General features: G+C 38.5%; 1 protein-coding gene across 1 annotated transcript in view; it reads left to right on the forward strand.

Moving 5' to 3' along the window:
- anos1 (anosmin 1) overlaps window positions 1-20,606 on the forward strand; it is a 67,569-nt gene that overhangs the window by 16,075 nt on the left and 30,888 nt on the right. Inside the window, exons 3-4 of the mRNA XM_015395713.1 lie at window positions 19,971-20,033; window positions 20,322-20,544. Coding sequence (XP_015251199.1) covers window positions 19,971-20,033; window positions 20,322-20,544 — 286 coding nt within the window. The remainder of the gene's footprint in view (window positions 1-19,970; window positions 20,034-20,321; window positions 20,545-20,606) is intronic.

Here is a 20,606-nt window from a genome sequence, read left to right on the forward strand (position 1 = left end):
CAAAGCATGAAAATCATTAATCTTGTAAAAAAAAATGACGCCATTCAGCCACTGTTGGGGGAAAATAAATATTCAAAGCTAAATTGAAATTCTTAATCCATCATTAAAACAAGGTGTTACTGATCATTTTTGGGTTGTAACATGGTTGTGATACAGGTTCCACATCGTTGCTATGACTAACTTAAGGAAGTAAAATGCTTTCCTGCAAAAATGTGGCATGCTTCACTACTAAAATGTCTCTCGGAAAAGAATGCGTGGAAAGAACATCGTGTTGATATAAAATGGCCAACAATGGGGATGTCCACGGGGAAGAGTTGTACTTTTATTGCAGTGAACAGCCAGAAGATGTTTATTTTATTATCAAAAAGTACAAAACATAAAACAAGACAATCAATGCATCAATCAAACAATCAATACAAAAAAACTGTAATGAAAGAACACAATAAGATAATTCAAGTGCAAATGAACATGTAAAAGAAGAAAAGCAACCAAGGGATCATACAAAATCTACAAACGTGTGTCCATAAATAACGGAAACAAAGGACAGTCTAATAGAAAAACATTTGAAATCGATTTCTGGTTGCTATTTTAATGATCCATTGACATTTCTAAATAACACATTTCTAAAGATCTCAATTCTGTTGGTTTGCTTTTGTGCAAACTGAGCATAATTCCTGGACACATAGTTATACAGAAGAGCCTTCTTTCTTGTATTTTTCATCATTTTATCAAATAGAAAACGAATATTCCAAATGAAGATTTCCTTTTTTAAGTTTTCAATGTTTTAACAATAATTATAAATGACCAAAAGACAGACAGAGGGTGAGAATCTCAGGTTTAGTTAATGTCGCATTGCCTTTAATATGTTTATGAAATTAAAGAGTTCTGACGTTTGCGTAAATCCTGTTCCATCTGAGATGGAAATCTAGAAACTTGCATCTGTGACAGTTGTTTTTAATGTGAAGATTACTCCAATTGTTTGCTATATTTAACACCGGAAAACTTTTTATCTACATATGGCAAATGGAGTGGTGGAGGATGCATGCAGAGTTTTAAAAAGTATTTTTATATTATTTCGGTTTTGCAATCCGAAAATTTCAGCTCTGTTTGATCTGCTGTAAGAAATATTTCTGGTTAAACCGAATCTTTGTCAAGTTTTGTTTCAAACACTGATGAGACATTCTCATTCGCTGGGGCTGGAAACCTTTAAACTGGAATAATCTCAGTAATGAGCAACTTAAACAGTTTTTTATTTACACTTTCTCTGACTCTTCTTTTAGAATATTTAACAAATAAAAAGGCTTTTAAATTTAGCATCGCCTAAGTAACAATTTAACAGCAAATAAAGGTTCCTTTCTAGATGTCTCTCCTTTAAACCCTCTTTTCAAGCTGAACCCTAAGCTGCGGATTCCAGCACAGGAATAGCAAGTGTTTACTCTTTTGATTACATCTGCGTTTCGTTTTTTTTTTTTCCACGTCTTGGAGGCTTTGGAAAGGTTTTACCCAATAACAATAATGGGAATGCTACTATGTCACATTCAAGAGTGTCTTTCAAAGCCGACTGTCACTCCCCCCCCCCCACCACAACCAAACCCCTTTCCCTACCAGCCCCCTACATTTTCTCACGGTAAAATGAAATGATCAACCTTTCTGGCCTTTTGTTCGTTTCTTTTTTTTTTCAGGGTCTTCTGTAGCTTTGTGAGTTTAGAAAAAGCAAACACTTTCCTTTGCAGGTACTGCAGTGAGTCACTGAAACTCTTTTGTGTTCATCTCTATCCTTCTGGGTTTGAACGTTTATTTTGAGGTGCGCTGAAAAGATGAAGTGGGTGGCGGTTGGTAGTTTTACAGCTGGGGCATGACTGGGATTGTTAGGTGCTTGGACGGACATCAAAGCAACCTTTTGGTCATGTTGAGGCCAGACATTCATAGTAACGCACTGTGTTAGTCACATTACCAACACCAACGCCTCGGGGCAAGCTAGGCTTGAAAATCAATCTCTCATGTCAGCTTTGGCTGGATTGGTTCTTGTGTGTGCTGAAGAGGTCCTAGGCAGTTTTTTTTTGTGTGTGTGTGGATTATTCTACTTTCAGTTGGTGATCACGCAAAGAGGCTACACTGTAGCTTCTCTGAACACATCCTGCTTTATCTAGCAGGAGGCAGAGTGTCAGAAAGAGTGGTGTGTGGGTGGGTGGCAGAGGAGTGTGAAGCAGGGCTGGTCAGTCCCAGCAGGAAAGGCCTGATCTGGACATGGTTGTTAAGTTTCATTGGCTAACGGGGGGGTCGCTTCATTGGCTGCTATCTGTGCAGCTCATTATTCACATGGTGGGTGGCAGCAGGGAACGAAAACCCCCCACAGCAGAAAAAAAAATACCAAAGACGTGGCAACAAGAGGGTATTTAATCAAAGTAGGCACAGGGCAGTATGTGAATATCAAGATGTGATAAAATGACCATGGTTTCAATGTAGTTACACTTGATATAATTACTTTTTTACAACTCCTTTCAATACTAAAGAATGCGTTTTGAAATACCAATATTTTTTTTTGAAAAGGATTTAAAAAAAAGAAGAAAAATAATTATCTAGGTCAATTAGCTACACAAATTGCCTACATTGCTAAGCACACCAGGAAAGACAAAATTAAAAGGAAACTCTGGTAAGCCGAATGAAGACCTGTTTTTCAACTTTTAAAGAAGCTATCGATAAGGAAATAAAAATATAGCTTCAAGCAAAGAGGTTCATGGAACTGCAACTGAAACTCCTTCTCTGAGTCTGATCCAACATGACACACAGAGAAAGAAATGCTCTCTCCACCTCTTTCCCTTTCCTTATCTCGCAGGGCATGTATGTTTTTGAAATGCCGGTCATTTATTTTTTCGCGATAATCCAACTTTCACAGATAGCCTGATTTTATTCTCCTTGTCAGACAGGATTTCATTCTCTTGAAGGATTAATGCAATCAAAGCTGCTGCAAAATCCTCTTTCGGGAATAATGACCAGTCAAACCGACACATCTGCTGTCGGCCAAGTGTTTACTCTCAATCTGTTGATGTATTGGCTGAAATGTGTGTGAAATTGAGTTTGCCTCCTTGTTTTTCTTGACCTCACGTATCTCAGAGATGCTAAAGCCTAAAAACAAACAATCTGGCAGCTTTATTTGTAATCTTTGATATTTTTGTCTATGCTGTCAAGGGTCCTATTGGTGAAAGGAAGATTAGGATGTAAGAATCTTATAGCTGATGTGCTTGAAAGATGGAGGGGTTGCTACGTTCCAGCTGTGCAAAAGCTGCTGGATCCTAGAGATAAATCACATAGATTATGAAAGACAATTTCAAGAATGATTTGAAAGTAGTATTTATACCTAAGGTTGACCGATCAACAGCTTCCTTAACCTCCACCTTGGAGATGATTGCTTGAACAGAGAGATTTATACTTTCCTGACTAAAAAGGAATGAGCAATACAAAAAAATGTTTTTTTTTTTTTCAATTCAGCTCTGTTTGTTTCCCCCAGCAAAGCAGATGGAAAAGTTTCCCCACTCAACATGCGCAGGTTTGCCCTTTTTGTTCTGCACTTAGAAACACAAGTAAAAGAGAATCCATTCACTCCTTAAAGAGTGCAGACTGTATTGTGTTTCTATTTCGAAGCCTGTCCAACATTCCTCTATCTGGAAGTAACACCACTCACAGACAGAATCCAAATTGGACGCTGGAGAGTGGCAAGCAGGATTAGCATCTTTGAAACTTTGGAAAAAGCAAATTAAAGGAGATGGTGTTGGAATTTGACCGGAGCATGGGATTAGGAAAGCTTTCTTCGTGTTGTTGGCCTACTTTGGGACAGAATCTCAAAGTCTAGTCTCATTTGATTTGAGACGGGAAGGAGGAGGATTTAGACAGCTTGAATGGCCACTGCAAGGACAAACATTTATCTTGTTTTTTTATCTTAATCTCCACAGACTCACATCGACTTGACAGGATCTGTTTTTTTCCCCATGGGCAGATTTACCAATCAGATGTAAATCAACATTATTTACAGTTTTTAATTCAAATTGCTCTTATTCAAGTCTGCTAGTTTTTAATTTTTTTATTAAAACCTACTTCTAGATAACTGAGAAGTTTTAAAGAAATTGTTGACAATTGATGGTGTTTTCACACAAGGACAGTCCTTGGGCCTGGGTTCACTCCAGTACATTATTTTGCACTTTTGAAATTGGTGACCAATTTGATATATACCTCTTTATATGCAAGTTAAATAAAGCAATGGCTAAGTTAAGTTTTGACCAAGAGACTACGGTATGCTGCTGGGTTTAGACATACATTGAGTGGAAATAAAGCGACTGCCTTATCTGACCTTCTTCACTTTGGGAATAAAGGATATTTTCATTCTATTTACGGTATATTCAGTTCATATGTAGGAGGATTGAAAAACAGTTTTGGAAGGACCAGAGTTCACCTACATGGATTAAAAGCTAAAATTTTCCATCATGTAGACAAAGTTAAGGTTTAGTAACAATCATTCACTAAAGGCAGTGCTGCCTTATTGAGAGATGCTCGAGTCTATCCAATGCTTTCTCTCACCTCCCAGAGAAAAGCCTTAAGGGGTCACCCACGGCGTTGCTTTATGCTGTTGTGGTTTGTACCACTTCTGACCTCAGGACTTTGGCTGCGCGCCTCTATCCGTTTCCTGTCTGGAAACTGTGAATAAAGGCCATTGTTTGGGAGTTAAATTCTTTTATTCCGACCACCAAACCCATTATTACATAGAATTCATTTATACTTCACCCAGGAACCTGTAGTTTCCAAACCAAGAATATTTCTAAATGTAGTGATGTCAGAAATACATTGGTGGCCATCAAAATACAAAGAGGGGCTGTACTTTTATTTAATGCTCTGTGAAGTTTGAGTAAACACCAGCACTCTCTATGTTGCCTCCCTGGAAAAGACTTTAAAACATAAGATCAACTAAATGGTTTTTAAAACTTTTTTTTTAAACGGTAGCAGTGTTTTGCCAGTTCAAGGTTATGTGTGATAGTTGCAAATACAACGAGTCTTCTTCGGGTTTTTCACACAGAAGCTGAAAGGGTTTGGTTTTCCCATGCCACGTCTCAACAAAGGTCCTGCTGGCCTCCTTATCACCGATCTGACTCCATGTGATGGATACATCCTGTTAAGTCTAATTTTGATGAAATGCCAACCGAGCTCAGAAGTAGGTGATAACTTAGGTTTAAGTTCCACTCTATGTCACAGCAGAACACAAGAGAACATAAGTGGAGGACCGGTAAGAAAATGAGCCCCTGTCCCCTGTGTGTGTCTGAAGCTTTAGTCATTAAGTATTAAATGAACTGCTACTGCCTTTAGTAGAAGACTAAGCACAATTCTGGCTGGGCTGTGTGGCCTTTTTTTTAAACTCATAAATAAGGAAAGCTCCTCTGATTGTGGTGTAAATGTATAATTCATGCACTGCCCTTCCTCTCTGTCTTCTCACTTTCTGCCATGCTATTCCTTTTCAGCTCTTTGTTGTCTGCACCCTCAACTGCATTTAAATTAATAATTAAAGTGACGCTCAATGAATGTCAGCGATACCACCTGCTGGTTTCCTTTCGGCTTTTTCAGATGATTTTGCAAATAAGAAAAGGAAAAAAGTAAACATGGTTGAAACATTGACATTCCACAAAAAATTGAGAAATTATGCAATTAAGCTGACTTTCTTTGAAGGACGACAAGTGTGTGACTTGGGCAAAAGTCCAAATAAACCGCCGGTTTTTATACTTGCTGCTGCTGTCTGGATTTAAAACAAGGGCATCATACAGTTCAATAAAGGAATTCATTAACTCGTCATCTACAAGTGGAAGCTTAACTATCAATCCAGAGGTATTGGCTCTTAGATGGCCATGTCAAGAAAACTTGACTAAGGAGAAAACACATCTGCAATAACATATGAGTAGGAGTTATTGCTGTAAACAATTGGTAAAGGATTATTAGACTTTCTCCAAACAATTTTTATATTCCAACAGTTCAATCTGAAAAACTCACACTCAAAGAAAAAGACAATTAGAACAATTTTATTGATACAATTGTTTTAAGACTTTGGCGCTCAGACCTTGGCAGGAAACATTAGTGGTGAATTTTACCTCAGTATGCATAAGCAGGCGTATGACAACAGGAATGTTTCCCCCCCATGCCTGAAACTGGTGGTGGAGTGGAGATAGATGAAGTTGGTTCAGTCCATAGACTGCCGGTTGGTGAGACGATCTGCTTGAGCTGAATTGGTGAGATCTAGAAGAGCTTATACTAGTGCTTCACTCAGGGACCCGAAAGATGGATGTCTAGCTTGGATAAAAACAGGTTTGCATGAACCTGCCCATGATGAGCAAGCATGAAGCAACAGTGGGGAGGAACAACTCCCCCTTAGGAAGAAACCTCTGGCAGAGCCAGGCTCAACATGGCAGTCTTCTGCCGGACTGATTGAGATTCGACAGGGAACGTAGTAGGAGTCTGGGAGAAATTACACTCTGATAGAGATGAGGTTGAAGAAGCACCATGGAAAAGCCAGATGGAGCTTGCTACGATGGTGGAGAAGAGGATGGAGATGGGTTGAATAGGGGTCATCTGAGTCAAAATCAGACATAACACAACCACTGCTTGTGCTTGGCTCTGTAGCAGGCTGAGTCGTGGATTTGAAGGACCTTCTAAGATGAGGTCTGGATGCTGATTGAGCTTCGTGGTGGTGCAGTTCAAAGTCGATCGGATTGCGTCAGAGGCAGGTGAGCCTCTGACGATGAAGGCAAGTAATTTAGTTTCTTCAGTTGAGCTTCCACCTAAGCTTAATTTCACAGTAAGTTAAGCATGCAACCCATGTCCTCAACAAGGCTGTCATGGGTTTGATTCCCATCCAGCTTACCTTTGTCACATGTCCTTTCCACCCTTTCTCAATCAGCTTCCATTGTGCATACTTAAAAAAAAACAACTTAAAAACAAAATACATACATACATATATAGAAATGATGCAATTATATATATATATATATATATAATTGCATCATTTCTATATATGCACACACACAAATTATACCTATCTGAATAATACATATACCTATCTCATTAAGCCTAACTTAAACATGATCCCCAATAATTTTTTATTCCTTTTTTTATGTTCATGAATGGAACATAAGAGAAGAATTGTGCATGTATGGCTTGTTTGCATGTGTTCCCAGGAGAACTCCTTTTCCATCTAAAAAGAATATTGCAGGACGACTCAGGTTTAAAAGGTTGCTTTTTTATTATTTTTTTCAAATGATCCACATTTTTTTAACTGAATGCATAAGCACACAGTTTTTTAACTTTCTTTTAGAAAAGCAAAATTCTTCTAAAGTTTGAATCTACACATCCATTTATTACTACATTTATTTTTTTTAAGTATTCTTTGTTTAGGGCCTGAGCTTCAGAAGGTTTGTGAGTCTTAAAACAGGTGCTAAGGTGTTTTTCTATGTGCAGAGCAGTTCTTCAAGGAAGTTAAAAATTGATTTGTGTTTGCATATCACCAGACTGCATGTTTTTTTTGTTTGTTTTTTTTTTGCATATTTGCCTTCATCAAAATGCAGAATATATTCTAATGACCAATAACCATTAATTCATGAGTAGACTTTTTTTAGTGCTTCTCTAATTTTTTAGTGCTTCAAAAATGTCTGTGGTTGTTTTGCCATGACTCATTGGCTAAATACTTATAAGAGCTTGCAAATAGATGATGAGGTGGTGGACAAAGCATGGTTATGTATTATTAAATTATTATAGTCCTACCTATGTTGGATCAGGCTGCTGTTGAGAGGATCTGGTGGAGATAAATCCAGCTGTTTAGAGTTTAATCAGCTGTAAATCTATCTGATTGTGGCTCCTCTGTTGGGAAAGGATGGGAGGGAAGTTGTCAATAAGCAGACAAAGGCAACTGTCTTCAACCTCATCTTTCTTTCATGATCACTCTCAAACTGTCTGTAGAACACACAATCTTCACATTTTAATGGCTGGCATAAAAACGGATTTCACACCTATTTGTGCAGCAATCTTTCTAGATTAGCTTCAACATGCTAATTTAATGCAACTACCAAAAAAAATAATATTGCATGTACAATTTATTGCCTCTTATTTTGAGTCTTGAAGATAGAATAGAATTCAACTTTATTGTCATTACACCGTCACAAGTACAAAGCAACGAAATGTAGTTTGCACTTATCCAGAAGTGCTATACAGGATTTAAATATTTATTTACATATGTACATAGACAATGGATGTATGGACTATAAATGGTATCAGTGCCCTTTTTGTATAAGGTCTGTGAAAAATTCACAAAAGTTTTCGGATATTTATTTTTTGGGTTTGTATAAATAATCTTTATTGGGCTGCATGTGCTTTTACTTGATGACTTTAGCCCAAATGTCAAAAACTTTGGGCAATCCTGCTGTAGAGGCTTTCTTTATTGTCTCATAACATCCTTCCCTTCCCACGTTAGTTTCCTGTTGATTGGTTTACCTGCTTTAGTCCTGATACCCACCATGGTTTGCAAAGAAATGGGTGTCTTTTAGTCGGCTAAACTAGAAATGTATTTTATTGCATTGTGTGTATAAGCAAAAGATTTTGAAACATAACCTGAAACAAGATCGTCTGCATCTTTTATCTACAGAAACCTATCCGTAATCCATTTTTATAGTCTTCCTTGAAATGGCAGACTCAAAACCTTGCACAGTTTTTATTACTCAATTCACTTATTGACTTTCAAATGAGATTCAGCTTTGAGACGCTCACTAAATTACATTCCCACTCATATACCCCCCCAACTCCCAAATAAAATCTTGAATTTTGATAAGCACACTCCTGCTGATGGAAAAATTCATTTGAGCTCATCAAGTGTGGAATCACAAGCTCACATTTGAAGAAAGCATGCTGTTAATCTTTTTGATCAAACTTATCCAACCCTCTCTCTGCTCAGCATATACCTTTGTTGATTTACCATTGGGCAGTAATTAAACACAGAATATCTCCAACCTGACAAGCTGAAAGGTCACATTAGGTTAGAGAAACAGTGTCTAGACTTTGTAGCAGCTCATGTAGAAGATATCGTCTTACTGTTTTGCAGTCCTTTGGAATTTAACTGCACATAAGAGATGCATCAGAAAATCATTATAGGCATATGATTTTATACTCAATAAGATCAGAACTTGAGATTTGACAAAATATACCTGGTCCTGGTCTGTAAAAATATTTAGTTTTACGACTGAAAATACAAAAAAAAGGAAACAGGAAAGCCAGATCTTGAGAGAAACTTGGAAGTCGTGAGAAAGACATCCCTGATTGGGCCTTTGTTGACTCATACTTTTTTTTTTGCATATCTCAAGAGAATGATTCAGTTTCAGTTTTTTGTTCAGCCTGTAAAAATTGCACTAATAAGGTCCCAAATATTTGCTAGATTGGACTAATCACTGGACCAAGAGATTTGTCTTTTAGAAAGTGCAAATAGGCTTGTTGTTTTGAGCTTATTTTAGCACACTTTTTAACAAAAAATGAAAAGGACTCCTGGATCAGCACGAACAAGAAAGTAAACTAGATTGTCACAGTGCTAAATAAATATTTATTAATGAACCTAAAATGACAGCACTAAATGATAAAATCAGCTGTTTAACTGCATTAATAGTCAAACCATGCAGTCAGCTCTATTTGAAAGATTTCTGCTCATAAATTCCTGACATTTAAATACGGTTTTATAACAAATATTTGATACAAGCAGTACTTTGCAAATACCGTATTCAACACTGATTTAGTAAAATGGACCCCAGGTCATTTCTGACTGACCTCAGATTCTTTGATACTACTCAATAATCATTACAGGAAGGCTGAGATCCTTGCTTGGATTATGTTTGATGTGCCACACATTCAAAATTGTTTTTCAATGTTTGAGCAGCTGGATGGACTGTCTGTCCTCTTTATGACCATAAATGTTTTATTATGATAGGGACCATTATCCTAAAGCTCAGGAAGTGTTGTTGCGTCAAAATGATGAAAAGGGAGATGGCAGTAACCATAATGCCATAAATACAACCAGTTTGTCATAAATATAAAAAAAAAAATACTGTCAAAATTTTTTGTTGAATACTGCAGACCTACAGTAATATAACTTTAGAAACTAGAAAATATTAACAACTGTTAGGATTTTTTTTTTTAATGAGTGAATTATGCTGTAGCTGCCTGCAGGTGTTCATGTATTTGTTGGTTTAGCACCTGTAACAAATCTGTCTGTATTTTCAAGGCATTAATTGGTATTTTTAATACCAATTCAGCATAGTTTCATCTTCTCTTTAGCCACCAGCTCCTATCAATAAAATGGCACAGATTGCTCTGATCGAGTTAACAAGAAAAGAGCTGCATATTACATAAACCAAGAGTCCATTTACCACCAAGTTGGATAAGATTATTTACCCTTTAAAGTCTAACTGATGTAGTGTAAGTGAAGTCTCTGTTGCTGTGTTCCTACATGCTAAAAAGGCTCTCACTCTTGGCAAGAGCAATTCTTGATCAGTATGAGGGTGTAGAGAGTAAAACAGTTAAAAGCTACAGATTTGTCTTAAAGGCTTATCCAGGAAAATATCCTATTGTTAGTTTAATAGCATAAAGTTTACTAGTTTACTAGTATAAAACGAATTCAAAGCAAGTGTTACGTCAAGGGAGGTTCTTAAAACAACTAAATCAACTATTCAGTGCACATAGTCTTACATGTTTTTCTGCTGAAGTTGAATTAATTTCAGTCTAATTCATGCACATATCGACCTGATTTAGTTCCTGTATTATAGGGTTTCCGCTTCAAGTAATTGATTCTGGAAAACTGCCACAGGAAAATAAAGCCATACAGAATACATTGAAACAATCTAAAGGATATGGTATAGCATACTGAATATGTATGCTCTTATTTGAATTATAGAGTTTTAAACAACAGGAAATGTAATAAGTTACTTTATTTTGAGAAAGCAACTCCACTGGCTCGTGTCTGTCTTGCTGTGCAGCTGGCCAGTGTATAAGGATTACTGGTGGCTGCAGTGCTGCACTGTTCATAACAGTCAAGGAAAGCTAGAAGCAGTAGTCCAGTGTTGTCAACTTATCGACATTGCCACTTTATTTGGGAACTTTTCAGAAAAGTTAAGCGACTTCCCCTGAAAGCAGAAATCCTCGTACTGTTACAGTCTCTCAACCGCACTGTGAGGTGCTTCCCTTAGTGCTTTCTCAAAAGCACAGAGAGTTGTACCTGTCTGATCCTAAAAGTGCTCCATGAGGTCAGAGCAAAGAGAGCAGAGGAGATCACAGCTGATATTTAACACACGTGCAAAGAAGTCAATTTTTCTGACCTGGATTACAAAGCAGGATATAAATATAGTTTTTAATCTTGTCTTTTTTTTTAAAGTGTTGCACCAAAATCATTACCTGTTTTATCACACAGCTTGAAATTTTTATTCACCTTGTAATGCATGCGCTACTTATTATTTTGGGGGGGAAATGGAGGTATGTAGTCGGTGCTCAATTGATGCACATTTTTAAAGGCCATTCTGATACTGATTATTTTCACATCAGGCTAACCGATCCCCAAAATGCACTGCTGACATTTTGAAGCCCATTTTAGACCTGCTTTTTTGTTCCTCCAGTTGCATGTCTCAGTTTAAACAAAAATGAAAAATCATATATTAAAAAAATAAAAACAAAACATTAACAATGGATCGCTAACAGAGGGCGCAACAAGGGGTTGCACAGGCAGATACTAATGCAAGAAAAAAGACATCAATAGTGGCCAAAAATATCGGCCTGATGTCTGTCTGAAGTACTTATCATACTGAGCACTACCAAGTCACACTGATTCACTATTTTGTGTAAAGACTGTTACTAACGGAAGTGAGGTTTCAAGTTAGATATTTTCAAATGTTTTTTAGTATGAGGTGTCATTTCAGACATTCTACAGAAATTCATGCATTATTTTATAAAGTAATATTGGATGGACACCATGGTTAAAGTATGTTGGAAAAATGTCTCAAAACATTATATTGATTGCATTGATGCATCTATTAAAATTATGCTTTGTCCTAATAGCGCCCTAGGCGATAGCTGACATTGTAGATGAGAACTCCCTTTTAACAGGAAGAGACATCGAGCAGGACCAGCCTCAGGAAAAGGAGGCCATCTGCCGCGACCGGCTGGAGGATGAGAAGGCAGGAAAGGAACACAGGCAAACAGAAACAACAGACATTGAATAATTGTTAAGGAAAGCAGTTAATTGCTGCAAAGAAATAAACATGCATGAATAGAACATAAATTAGACAGTACTGTTTGGAAACATAATCAGCAGTTCACAGGATGTTGTGACAACTGATTGTTCTGTATCCGATTCCACTTTAAACTTCTGGAACCACAAGAAAACCTGTGGTTTGAGAGCAAAAAGTTTTTTATTTGAAGTATAGAAAAAGGAGGTTCTGCTGTAATGCAAAGATGGAGACATGTTCCGGAGTGCAGATGCAGAGTCATAATTGAAATATGATCTGAAGTTATAAGAGTAGAGATACTCGAATGTTTGGAATGATCACATACATAAACTCAGTGCGTCCTAATAGTAATAGGTTTTGTTTGTTGTTGTACTATATCATGGAAACATGTATGTTCAAAGCATTAAAGCCTAGAGAACTCAATGGCAAAAGCAAATTGTAACTTTATAATCTAACAAACTTATCAAGCATAAGAAGAGTCCGATTGTGTTTTGTTTTTTGGGGGGGTAGGGGACTTGAGTTTGGAACATTATTTCTAAACTTTGATTCCTATAAAGTTTGAACATGCAGTTATTGATCCTAAATGATTTCTCTTGAAGAGTTGTAATAAAAGACAATGCCTTAACAGCGCAGCAGATATTTTTTCCTAGCCCTCTTTTTGTGAGCCTTCATTAATCATTTATATTTGGAGCATCGGCAATAATGCAGCACTATAGAAGAGAGCAGTCAATATAAAAAAGCACTATGATTGACAAAACTATTATTTTAATGCACTTAGGACTGTTAGGGATAGTAAAAGAGTAGATCCCTGATATATTGAAGCGAATGTAGATCATTGCTCCGATTTTCCCAAAAGACCGCCAACAAAGCAATCTTCCTCAGTTTAGTCTCTCTGTGCCATGATGAAAAGTGTTGCCTGAATGCAACAAGAGGATATTTAAAATAGTTCCCATTGAAATATTTTCTCTGATTTATGTTTCATCTTTTTCAATTTGCAACCCCTCACTTGGATAGAAAATGGCTAACTTGAAATCTCTTCCCTCAGTAACAGTCTCCTCATAAAATAGAGTATCAGTGTCACCTGGCAGTGCTCAGTATGATGAGTAAACTGGGCGAGAAAAGAGGACACCTTTTTGTTTCTAAACAGCCAATCGCCGTGCAGTTTCCTAGTGTGTGTCTCTGGCTCAAAAAATTCAGCCATACTGGTTACAAAAAATGAAGGAACGTTTGGCTGATTTTATAATTAAGCCACTTGTTGGCTGTTATGTGATCCAATTAAGAGGCTAACAAAGTACTAATTTGATGCATACGTACCTACACATGAATAGAACATGCAGATGTGAGGATCACCGTTACACTTTCCAGGAGTAGTCCTGAACAACAATACAAATATATGTTATTGTCCATATGAAAGGAAGGCATTAATTAAGGTTTCTTTTTTTCCAGATTCTTTTTAATGTCATCATCTCTTATAATGAAGGCAAAGATTCAAAACCAGCATATCTTGAGTAGGTGTAGAAAGTAGTCCAGTTTAGTATAGATGAAAGAACTAGATGTTATAATGAGTAACAAGAGACTGGGCACGATGTGTGGACATGAATACCAGTGTAAAAATGAAATATGGTGGGAAGGTGTCCATTTCACAGGAGAAATGAACAAGAAAGCAGGAACCTACTCATCCTTGGGTAGATGGATATGAGCAGGCCTGCTGCAATAATTGAGTTTGGTGGCTGGAAAGTGTGAAAAGCACCAAGGTAGCAAAAAGGGGCTATAACTGGATTTGACTGGAGGTGAGATTTACAACGTATGCGATAAACAACGCTGATTCTTCCCATATCAGGGACTCTCTGAGGAGACAGGAAGCTGCAGGACAGCAAAGGCACCTTGTAAATAATCTTGGGTACCAGCGGAGCCTGACACTGACCATCATTGCTCGGATCAATACCTTCAGCTCTAAGCCTTGAGGTAACTTGCTCAAGACTACGTTGTAGCAGTTTTTTTTTTTTTTCTGCTGAATTTAATATAAGAAATTGTAGAACAGCTGTGTCAAACACTCAAGATATGTTTGCAGATAGGCTCAGGCGAATATGGAAAAATGTCATCTGCATCAGCGTGAATAATGGCCAATATACTGTTATGCATACATTGTGTGTTGTTACACCTTTGGGTAACCTTAGCTGGTAGCTGTTCATGCCTCATAAACTAAAGCAAAACTCTTGCTTGACATTTTATATGAGGGCTCTTTCCATACTTTGTTATTTCAGTCAGTCACTGGGGGCACCAAGTGTTTTTATGATGGGTGGAGATGCTGCGATGGAGAAAGGCAGTTCTCTGCATGCACTGCAGGCAGAAGCCCCCACCACCCCCCGCCGTCTGAGTGCTACCCGCCCCACCCAGCTTCATGCTCCCCTCCTCAACTTGTTCCCTGCATGAAAAAAAGTGAAGATGTGCTGTGGCGTTGGCTGCCATTCAGCCTGACTCTTTCAGCGACCCCACAGAATGCCTTTTAGGCCTCCCCCAAGAGTAACAACTGCTGCATTTTATTACAGCGTGAAATGGGGAGTGAAAGACTGCTCTAGATGCTCCTACTTAACCATGCAGAATGTGTCACCATCGGGCAGGATGATAAGGGAACAAAGAGGAAATCAGATGCCCAAATAAATGCTTTTGCTGAGGCTCACAGCTCCAATAATGAGAAGTAGTCCACTAGTTTCTTATGAGGGCCTTTTATGCCTCTTAGGGTTAAATTAGTCAAGAAATATGTTAACATCACAGCATAATTATATGCATTCCTTGTGTGACTCAAACAGATGGTTGCTATGTTGCCACCCAGAGAAAAGGGTTTGAGGGAGAACCAGCACATGTGCCATGGCCAGCTCAGTTATGTCGTCTGCTGGAGCTCCTGGGTGTATTTTCCCAAATCAGTTGCCAGAGGTTAAGCACTAAGCTACTAGGAAAACAAGATTTTAGAGTGATTGTTGGTTTTCTTGATGAAGTAGCTGATTTATTGGCTGACTTGTCAATTTTAATTTGCAGATGTTAACATTTATTTTTAGGGTGTAGCAAGCAAAAAATCAATATTGGGCATTTTAATTTCAGAAATGGTCATACCTCTTAAGCTTTTTAAAATAATCACATTTGGGTTTTAGATTTAATTTTGTCATCGCATTTTTCCCATCAAAGCAGCTAAATTGTAAAGTAGTGAAAATACATTGAGTTTCCATTGAGTTTTCTCTGAAAAGCAGTCTTTACAAACCGCTCAACACGACACCCCTAAATAAAATTGCCAATTGCCTTAAGAAGACACCTTGTTAATTCCACCAGTGTGTAATTTAATTAAATCAGTGAAAATTTAGAAGAAAGTTCCCAAGACATATGAAAATTTGCATACATGCAAAAGATACTTGTGGCAGAATTCTACCCCTCAGAAACGTGGCGGAGGCGGCATCATGTGGGGATTTTTATCCTTATCAAGTCCAGCAAAATGGCTTATAAAGAGGTTTATTGGGCCCAATACACAACAACCCTGCAAGAAATCATATCAGGTAAAACGAAACATGATACTAAGGATCATCTTGCTGCAGGATGACAGGATGTCATTTAATTCGGGCAGGGTTTTCATTACCTATGTGCATAACTCTTTGTTTATATTTTACTAATGTTAAAAAAAATCACAATTTCGCAATCGCAATTTTTTAAAGAAAAATAACTAAACTTAGAAAAAAAAAGCTAACTCTCCTTGTGAATCCAAACATGTCACACCATCATCCTCCTCCTATTTCCTGTCATCTTCTTCGTCTAATTGCCAGTAATAACACCCGGTTGTTGATCACTTGACTCATGAAGTAAAAAAGAAAGTTTCTGTTGCAGTTTTATGCACTACGCCAATTATGACACAGTCTCAAAAACTCTTCATCCTAGCGCACAGGCTTTTTCTCTAAAATTAATTTGCGGCTGAAAAATAATTACTAGTCAATGATCAATGGAAACTGTTACTGACGGGATGGCCAGCTCCAGTTCTCAGGTGCAAAATGTCACTTTAAATATGCTGAATTGAGTGGTTGTAATAACGAAAAAGAATGTGGAAAACTTTCAGACTAACTTTGTTACCAAAGCACTGAGGCTTAAAATCTTTTGTCTGTTGAAGCCTGGATACAGCTGGCAGAAAGAAAATTACACAACTGGCATAGAAAAAAGAAAAGCTTCTGGCTCTTTTTCAAGCCTTTTTTCTTTGCCTGAATCAGAAACATGATTTAGATTGAGAACCAAACTGTATAAATAAGAATCAGGATCTTGATTGATGATTGCACCTTTGTAATTATATCCAGCCGTCGTATTTGCTTTGGCAAGACATCTGTTGTCGGCCTTTCTCTTCCATCTCGAAATGTCAGGTTTTGTAGGTGTGGCCCTCGCGGATGGCTGACAGATTGGCTGTTTCCAGCACACCTGCAGGGAGCTCTCCACCTCAAAGCAGATGCTTATCTTTAGTTAAGAGAGCCATTTACAATAAAACCCACTTCCTCTCTAAGTTCCTTGTAGGATATTTGTTATTTTTAAGGAATGTCTAAAAACAAAAAAAGCATAAACAAATTATTCTATGTGGGTGAAAAAAAAACACTAAACTAACAGCTAGCATTAAAATCTGTGTTGCGAAATCTCTGGTTCGCTTTGTGCTGTGTTAATTCATGCAGATTGGCACACAAGCATAGAGGATCTTGAGGTGATGCCAGTTGTATCGTCACATGCATAGCTGGGAGTGTCAGGAACCCTAGAAGAATCGCTCCTTAAGAAAAGCCAGAGGAATGCATTCAGTCTTTACATAAAGATCATTCAGCGAGCAGAATGAGCTTGATCCCCCAGCTTATGCGTGTATGTTTAGTGATTTGTAGAGGGGATTTGAAGGCTTTACATGTGCGTCTGCTGGTGGAATGTCCTTTAGGCTTTCGTGCAGCGATATTCACCAGTCCAACACCTTATTGTTTGGGTTTGGGATGTAACGCCCGCTCACAGCTGAGATCAGAATAATGATATAAAGTTAACATATTATTCGTGACAGATATTTTTCCAATTGGACAGACTGAAGCCTGCCTTGGACGGCTCAGCCGAGCTCAAATGTCATCTCAAATCCCTGAGGTGCTGCAGAGTTTTAACCTGACTGGCTCTGTCTTAAACCACATTAGCTACTTTCAAACTCTCATCTTCCTACAATTATCTCTTCACCCTACACTCATACGCCTATAATTACTGGAGTGATATCTGTATTGCTCTGAAGTCATTAGGAAAATACCTCCCCTCCCGGCTGTCTCGAGCCAGCACTAAGAAACTTGTCATGCCGTCTGCGTCTGAGCTTATTCCCGCCGGAAGCAACACCGGGCAAAGCAACGAGAGGCTGAGCGTAAGAGTGCTGGCAGGCTTGCCCCTCTTCCCTTGATTGCAATGTGTCCTTCAAAAGCAAAGTTTATGTTTCATCATGTACCAGTCCACCACACTCCATAAAAAGGAAATAAACTTTACTCCGGGGATGGTAAAATAATGACAGAGCTGCCTAATGAGCGAATTAAAGAGCAATAAATACAAATCTGGCCTTCTGACTGAGATGTGATATTTCTTACCTCAGTCTGAGTGTTTAATGTTATCCCCACTGTACAGTAAATGCCCTCATTTAGCCACTTTGCTCCACTGTACCCTACATAACTGTAAAGTCCTTCTCACATGTTAGACTAGATGAGGAGTAAAAGAGAAAGTCTTGAAAGTTCATTATTCAATCTACCTTTAGAGTTGTAGTTGATGAAAGATTCTAAATTAAATAGGGTTGAATGAGGGACTTTGGCAGGTTGTCGGGTGGTGCGGTTTGGGCTGCTCCCAGAGCTCTGCAGATGCAGCCTGGCAGTGGTTTTCCCTGAGCTTGCTCTTCTCTTTCACACCAGCCGCGGGAGAACATAAAAAGCCCCTCTCCTCTGCGTCTGAACCCGGTCTTCACATCGATCTGGAGGTACCATAGTGGTTTATCAAATTTGATTCGCTCTCTGGTGTCGTCTCCAAAGCAAAAAGGTTGACTGACATGGCAGAGCTTCTTTTTAAAATGTTATCATCTAGTACTGTTTGGCAAATTGAGTTTGAGCTTCACTCATCGTGAGGTTTTTCTTTAATGCCTGTTTGAGCGTTCAGTGAATGCCTTCCCTGTTAGAAAAATCAGAATCCCATGAACTCTAAACCAAGTGTAAAATTTTTTAAACACTTTAAAGAGGAGTTCATTCCCAATGCCAGAGTGCAGTATACAGTACAGAGCCTTGCCTTTGTATCAAAGCTCTCCAGATTTTGTCATTTAAAATAGCTGACTTTGATGTATTTTAGTAGGATTTTATGTTATAGACTAGGGGGCCTAAATCCAGTCCTCAGAATCTACAGTCTGGTATTTTTTATTGGCATCCCTGCTCCAACACACTTGAAGCTACGGCAGAATTCCTTTAACAGCAAATCATTGAGCTGAACTGAGGCTGGTAACAATACGTTCTATGAATTAGGATGTTGGTGGATTGGGTTTAAGCACCCCTGTAACTGAATGACGCAAAACTGTGAAAAGTAAACTCTGAAAAATTGCGCTATGCAATGATTTTCGGCCAAACTGGGTTAGTGATACCCCTTTTACAGCAGCCTACATGGTGTATTTCTACCTAGCAGTATGTGAAATCTAATGTGATGACCATTGGACTGGTTTGATCTTAACGCCACAGCCTAGTAAAATGCATAAATCCACCCTGCAACTTAGATGCTTAAAACTTTTGTGAGTGGCATATTAAACTACCGAGTTAGTATATGCATTACCAAATTATTGGTTTGTTGTGCATTTAGACCCTTTAGAAAGTTTTGCTAAGGTATTCATACTACTCCTTAAAGATGAACTTTAACACAACCTTGAGTCTTAAGCAGTCTGCAACAGTTTTTTTTCTTCTTTCTCGTCCTGTTTTTTGCATATCTTCCAAGAGGTCTGAAGAAAAGGATCCACACAGTATGATCCTGCCACTACCATGTTTCAGCATAGGGACGGCGTGTTCACAGTGCTGAGAATTTTCTTAAGCACAACGTTTTGCATGAAGGCTAACTTTTATACTTTGTATAGTAATTAAATTACACACAAATTGATTCTACTTACTAATTAGATGGCCGATTGATGCAGTTGGTTGCTCTCAATTCTATTTTACCATTTTGGGATAAAGAGGAATGAATTGAAATGTGAAAGCTGTGTATCGCTTTCCTTCCACATCACAGTTATGCACTGTCATGTAAAATCCAAATAACATACTTTGAGGTCTGTGGTTGTAACGTAAATATGTGCAAAGTTTAAGGGGTGTGTTTGGTTTTGCAAGACAGTGCATGTTTTGGCTAAGTCTCATTTAAGGTGTAAGGAGAGGTCTGTCGGGATTGATACCAAACCAAGTGTGAGTAGATTTCCACAGCAGCCTCGAATCTGTGTGCAGACCCTTATTCGCTTTTGTGAAAGACAGCGAGTGTCCTTTGAAGGCATGCTTGGAATCTGTAACGAAACACAGTGTGACTGGTTGTTGTGAGTGTGGTGGAAGAAGCGTCTCAGTGAGGTGTCAGTAGGATGCTGGTCCGCACTCCACAGCTGCTGGTCTTTGATGTGGCTGCGTCTTTTGAAGAACTTACACCCTTCTCCTTTTTCCACAGTGTCTGGAGCCCTGCAAGGAATCTTGGGACCTGAAAGAAAACCAGTGCCAAGATTTATGTGAGGTATGTTACTACTCTGAATAACTGAGCTTCCCTCAGGATTTCAGTTTTAAGCTTTTTTAGACCCAGCGGGGAAATTTTACCGAGGGGAAAGTCTGGAAGGGGTGTGAAGTAACTCTTTCTGCGTTGTAACGACACCCTCCAAGAGTCTGAATCAGAGCCATTTAATGTACTCACAGTTTCAGTGAGTCATAGGCTGAAATCTAAACAGGACAGTCAAAGAGCTGCTTGTTTGTAGCCAGCCCTTTCAAAATGAATCTGACATATATTTTTCCTTTCCTCCTTCTTTAGCCCCTCTTTCCCAAGAAGCACTACGAGTGTCTTACAAGCTGCGAGTTCTTGAAGTCCGTTGAGGGGGTGAAGCAAGGTGACTGTCCTGCCCCGGAGAAGGCCAGCGGCTTTGCTGCAGCCTGCGTAGAGAGTTGCGAGGAGGATGGAGAGTGTTCGACCGTCAAAAAGTGTTGTAGCAATGGCTGTGGTCACACCTGCCAGGTGCCCAAGAATCTCTATAAAGGTAATAAAAACAAGAAATTAACCAGCTTATCATCATATGAGAAGTGATGTGGGAGTTATAAT

This window comes from Cyprinodon variegatus, unplaced genomic scaffold, assembly GCF_000732505.1.
Source record: "Cyprinodon variegatus isolate N-32 unplaced genomic scaffold, C_variegatus-1.0 Scaffold754, whole genome shotgun sequence".
Taxonomy (NCBI): Eukaryota; Metazoa; Chordata; class Actinopteri; order Cyprinodontiformes; family Cyprinodontidae; genus Cyprinodon; species Cyprinodon variegatus.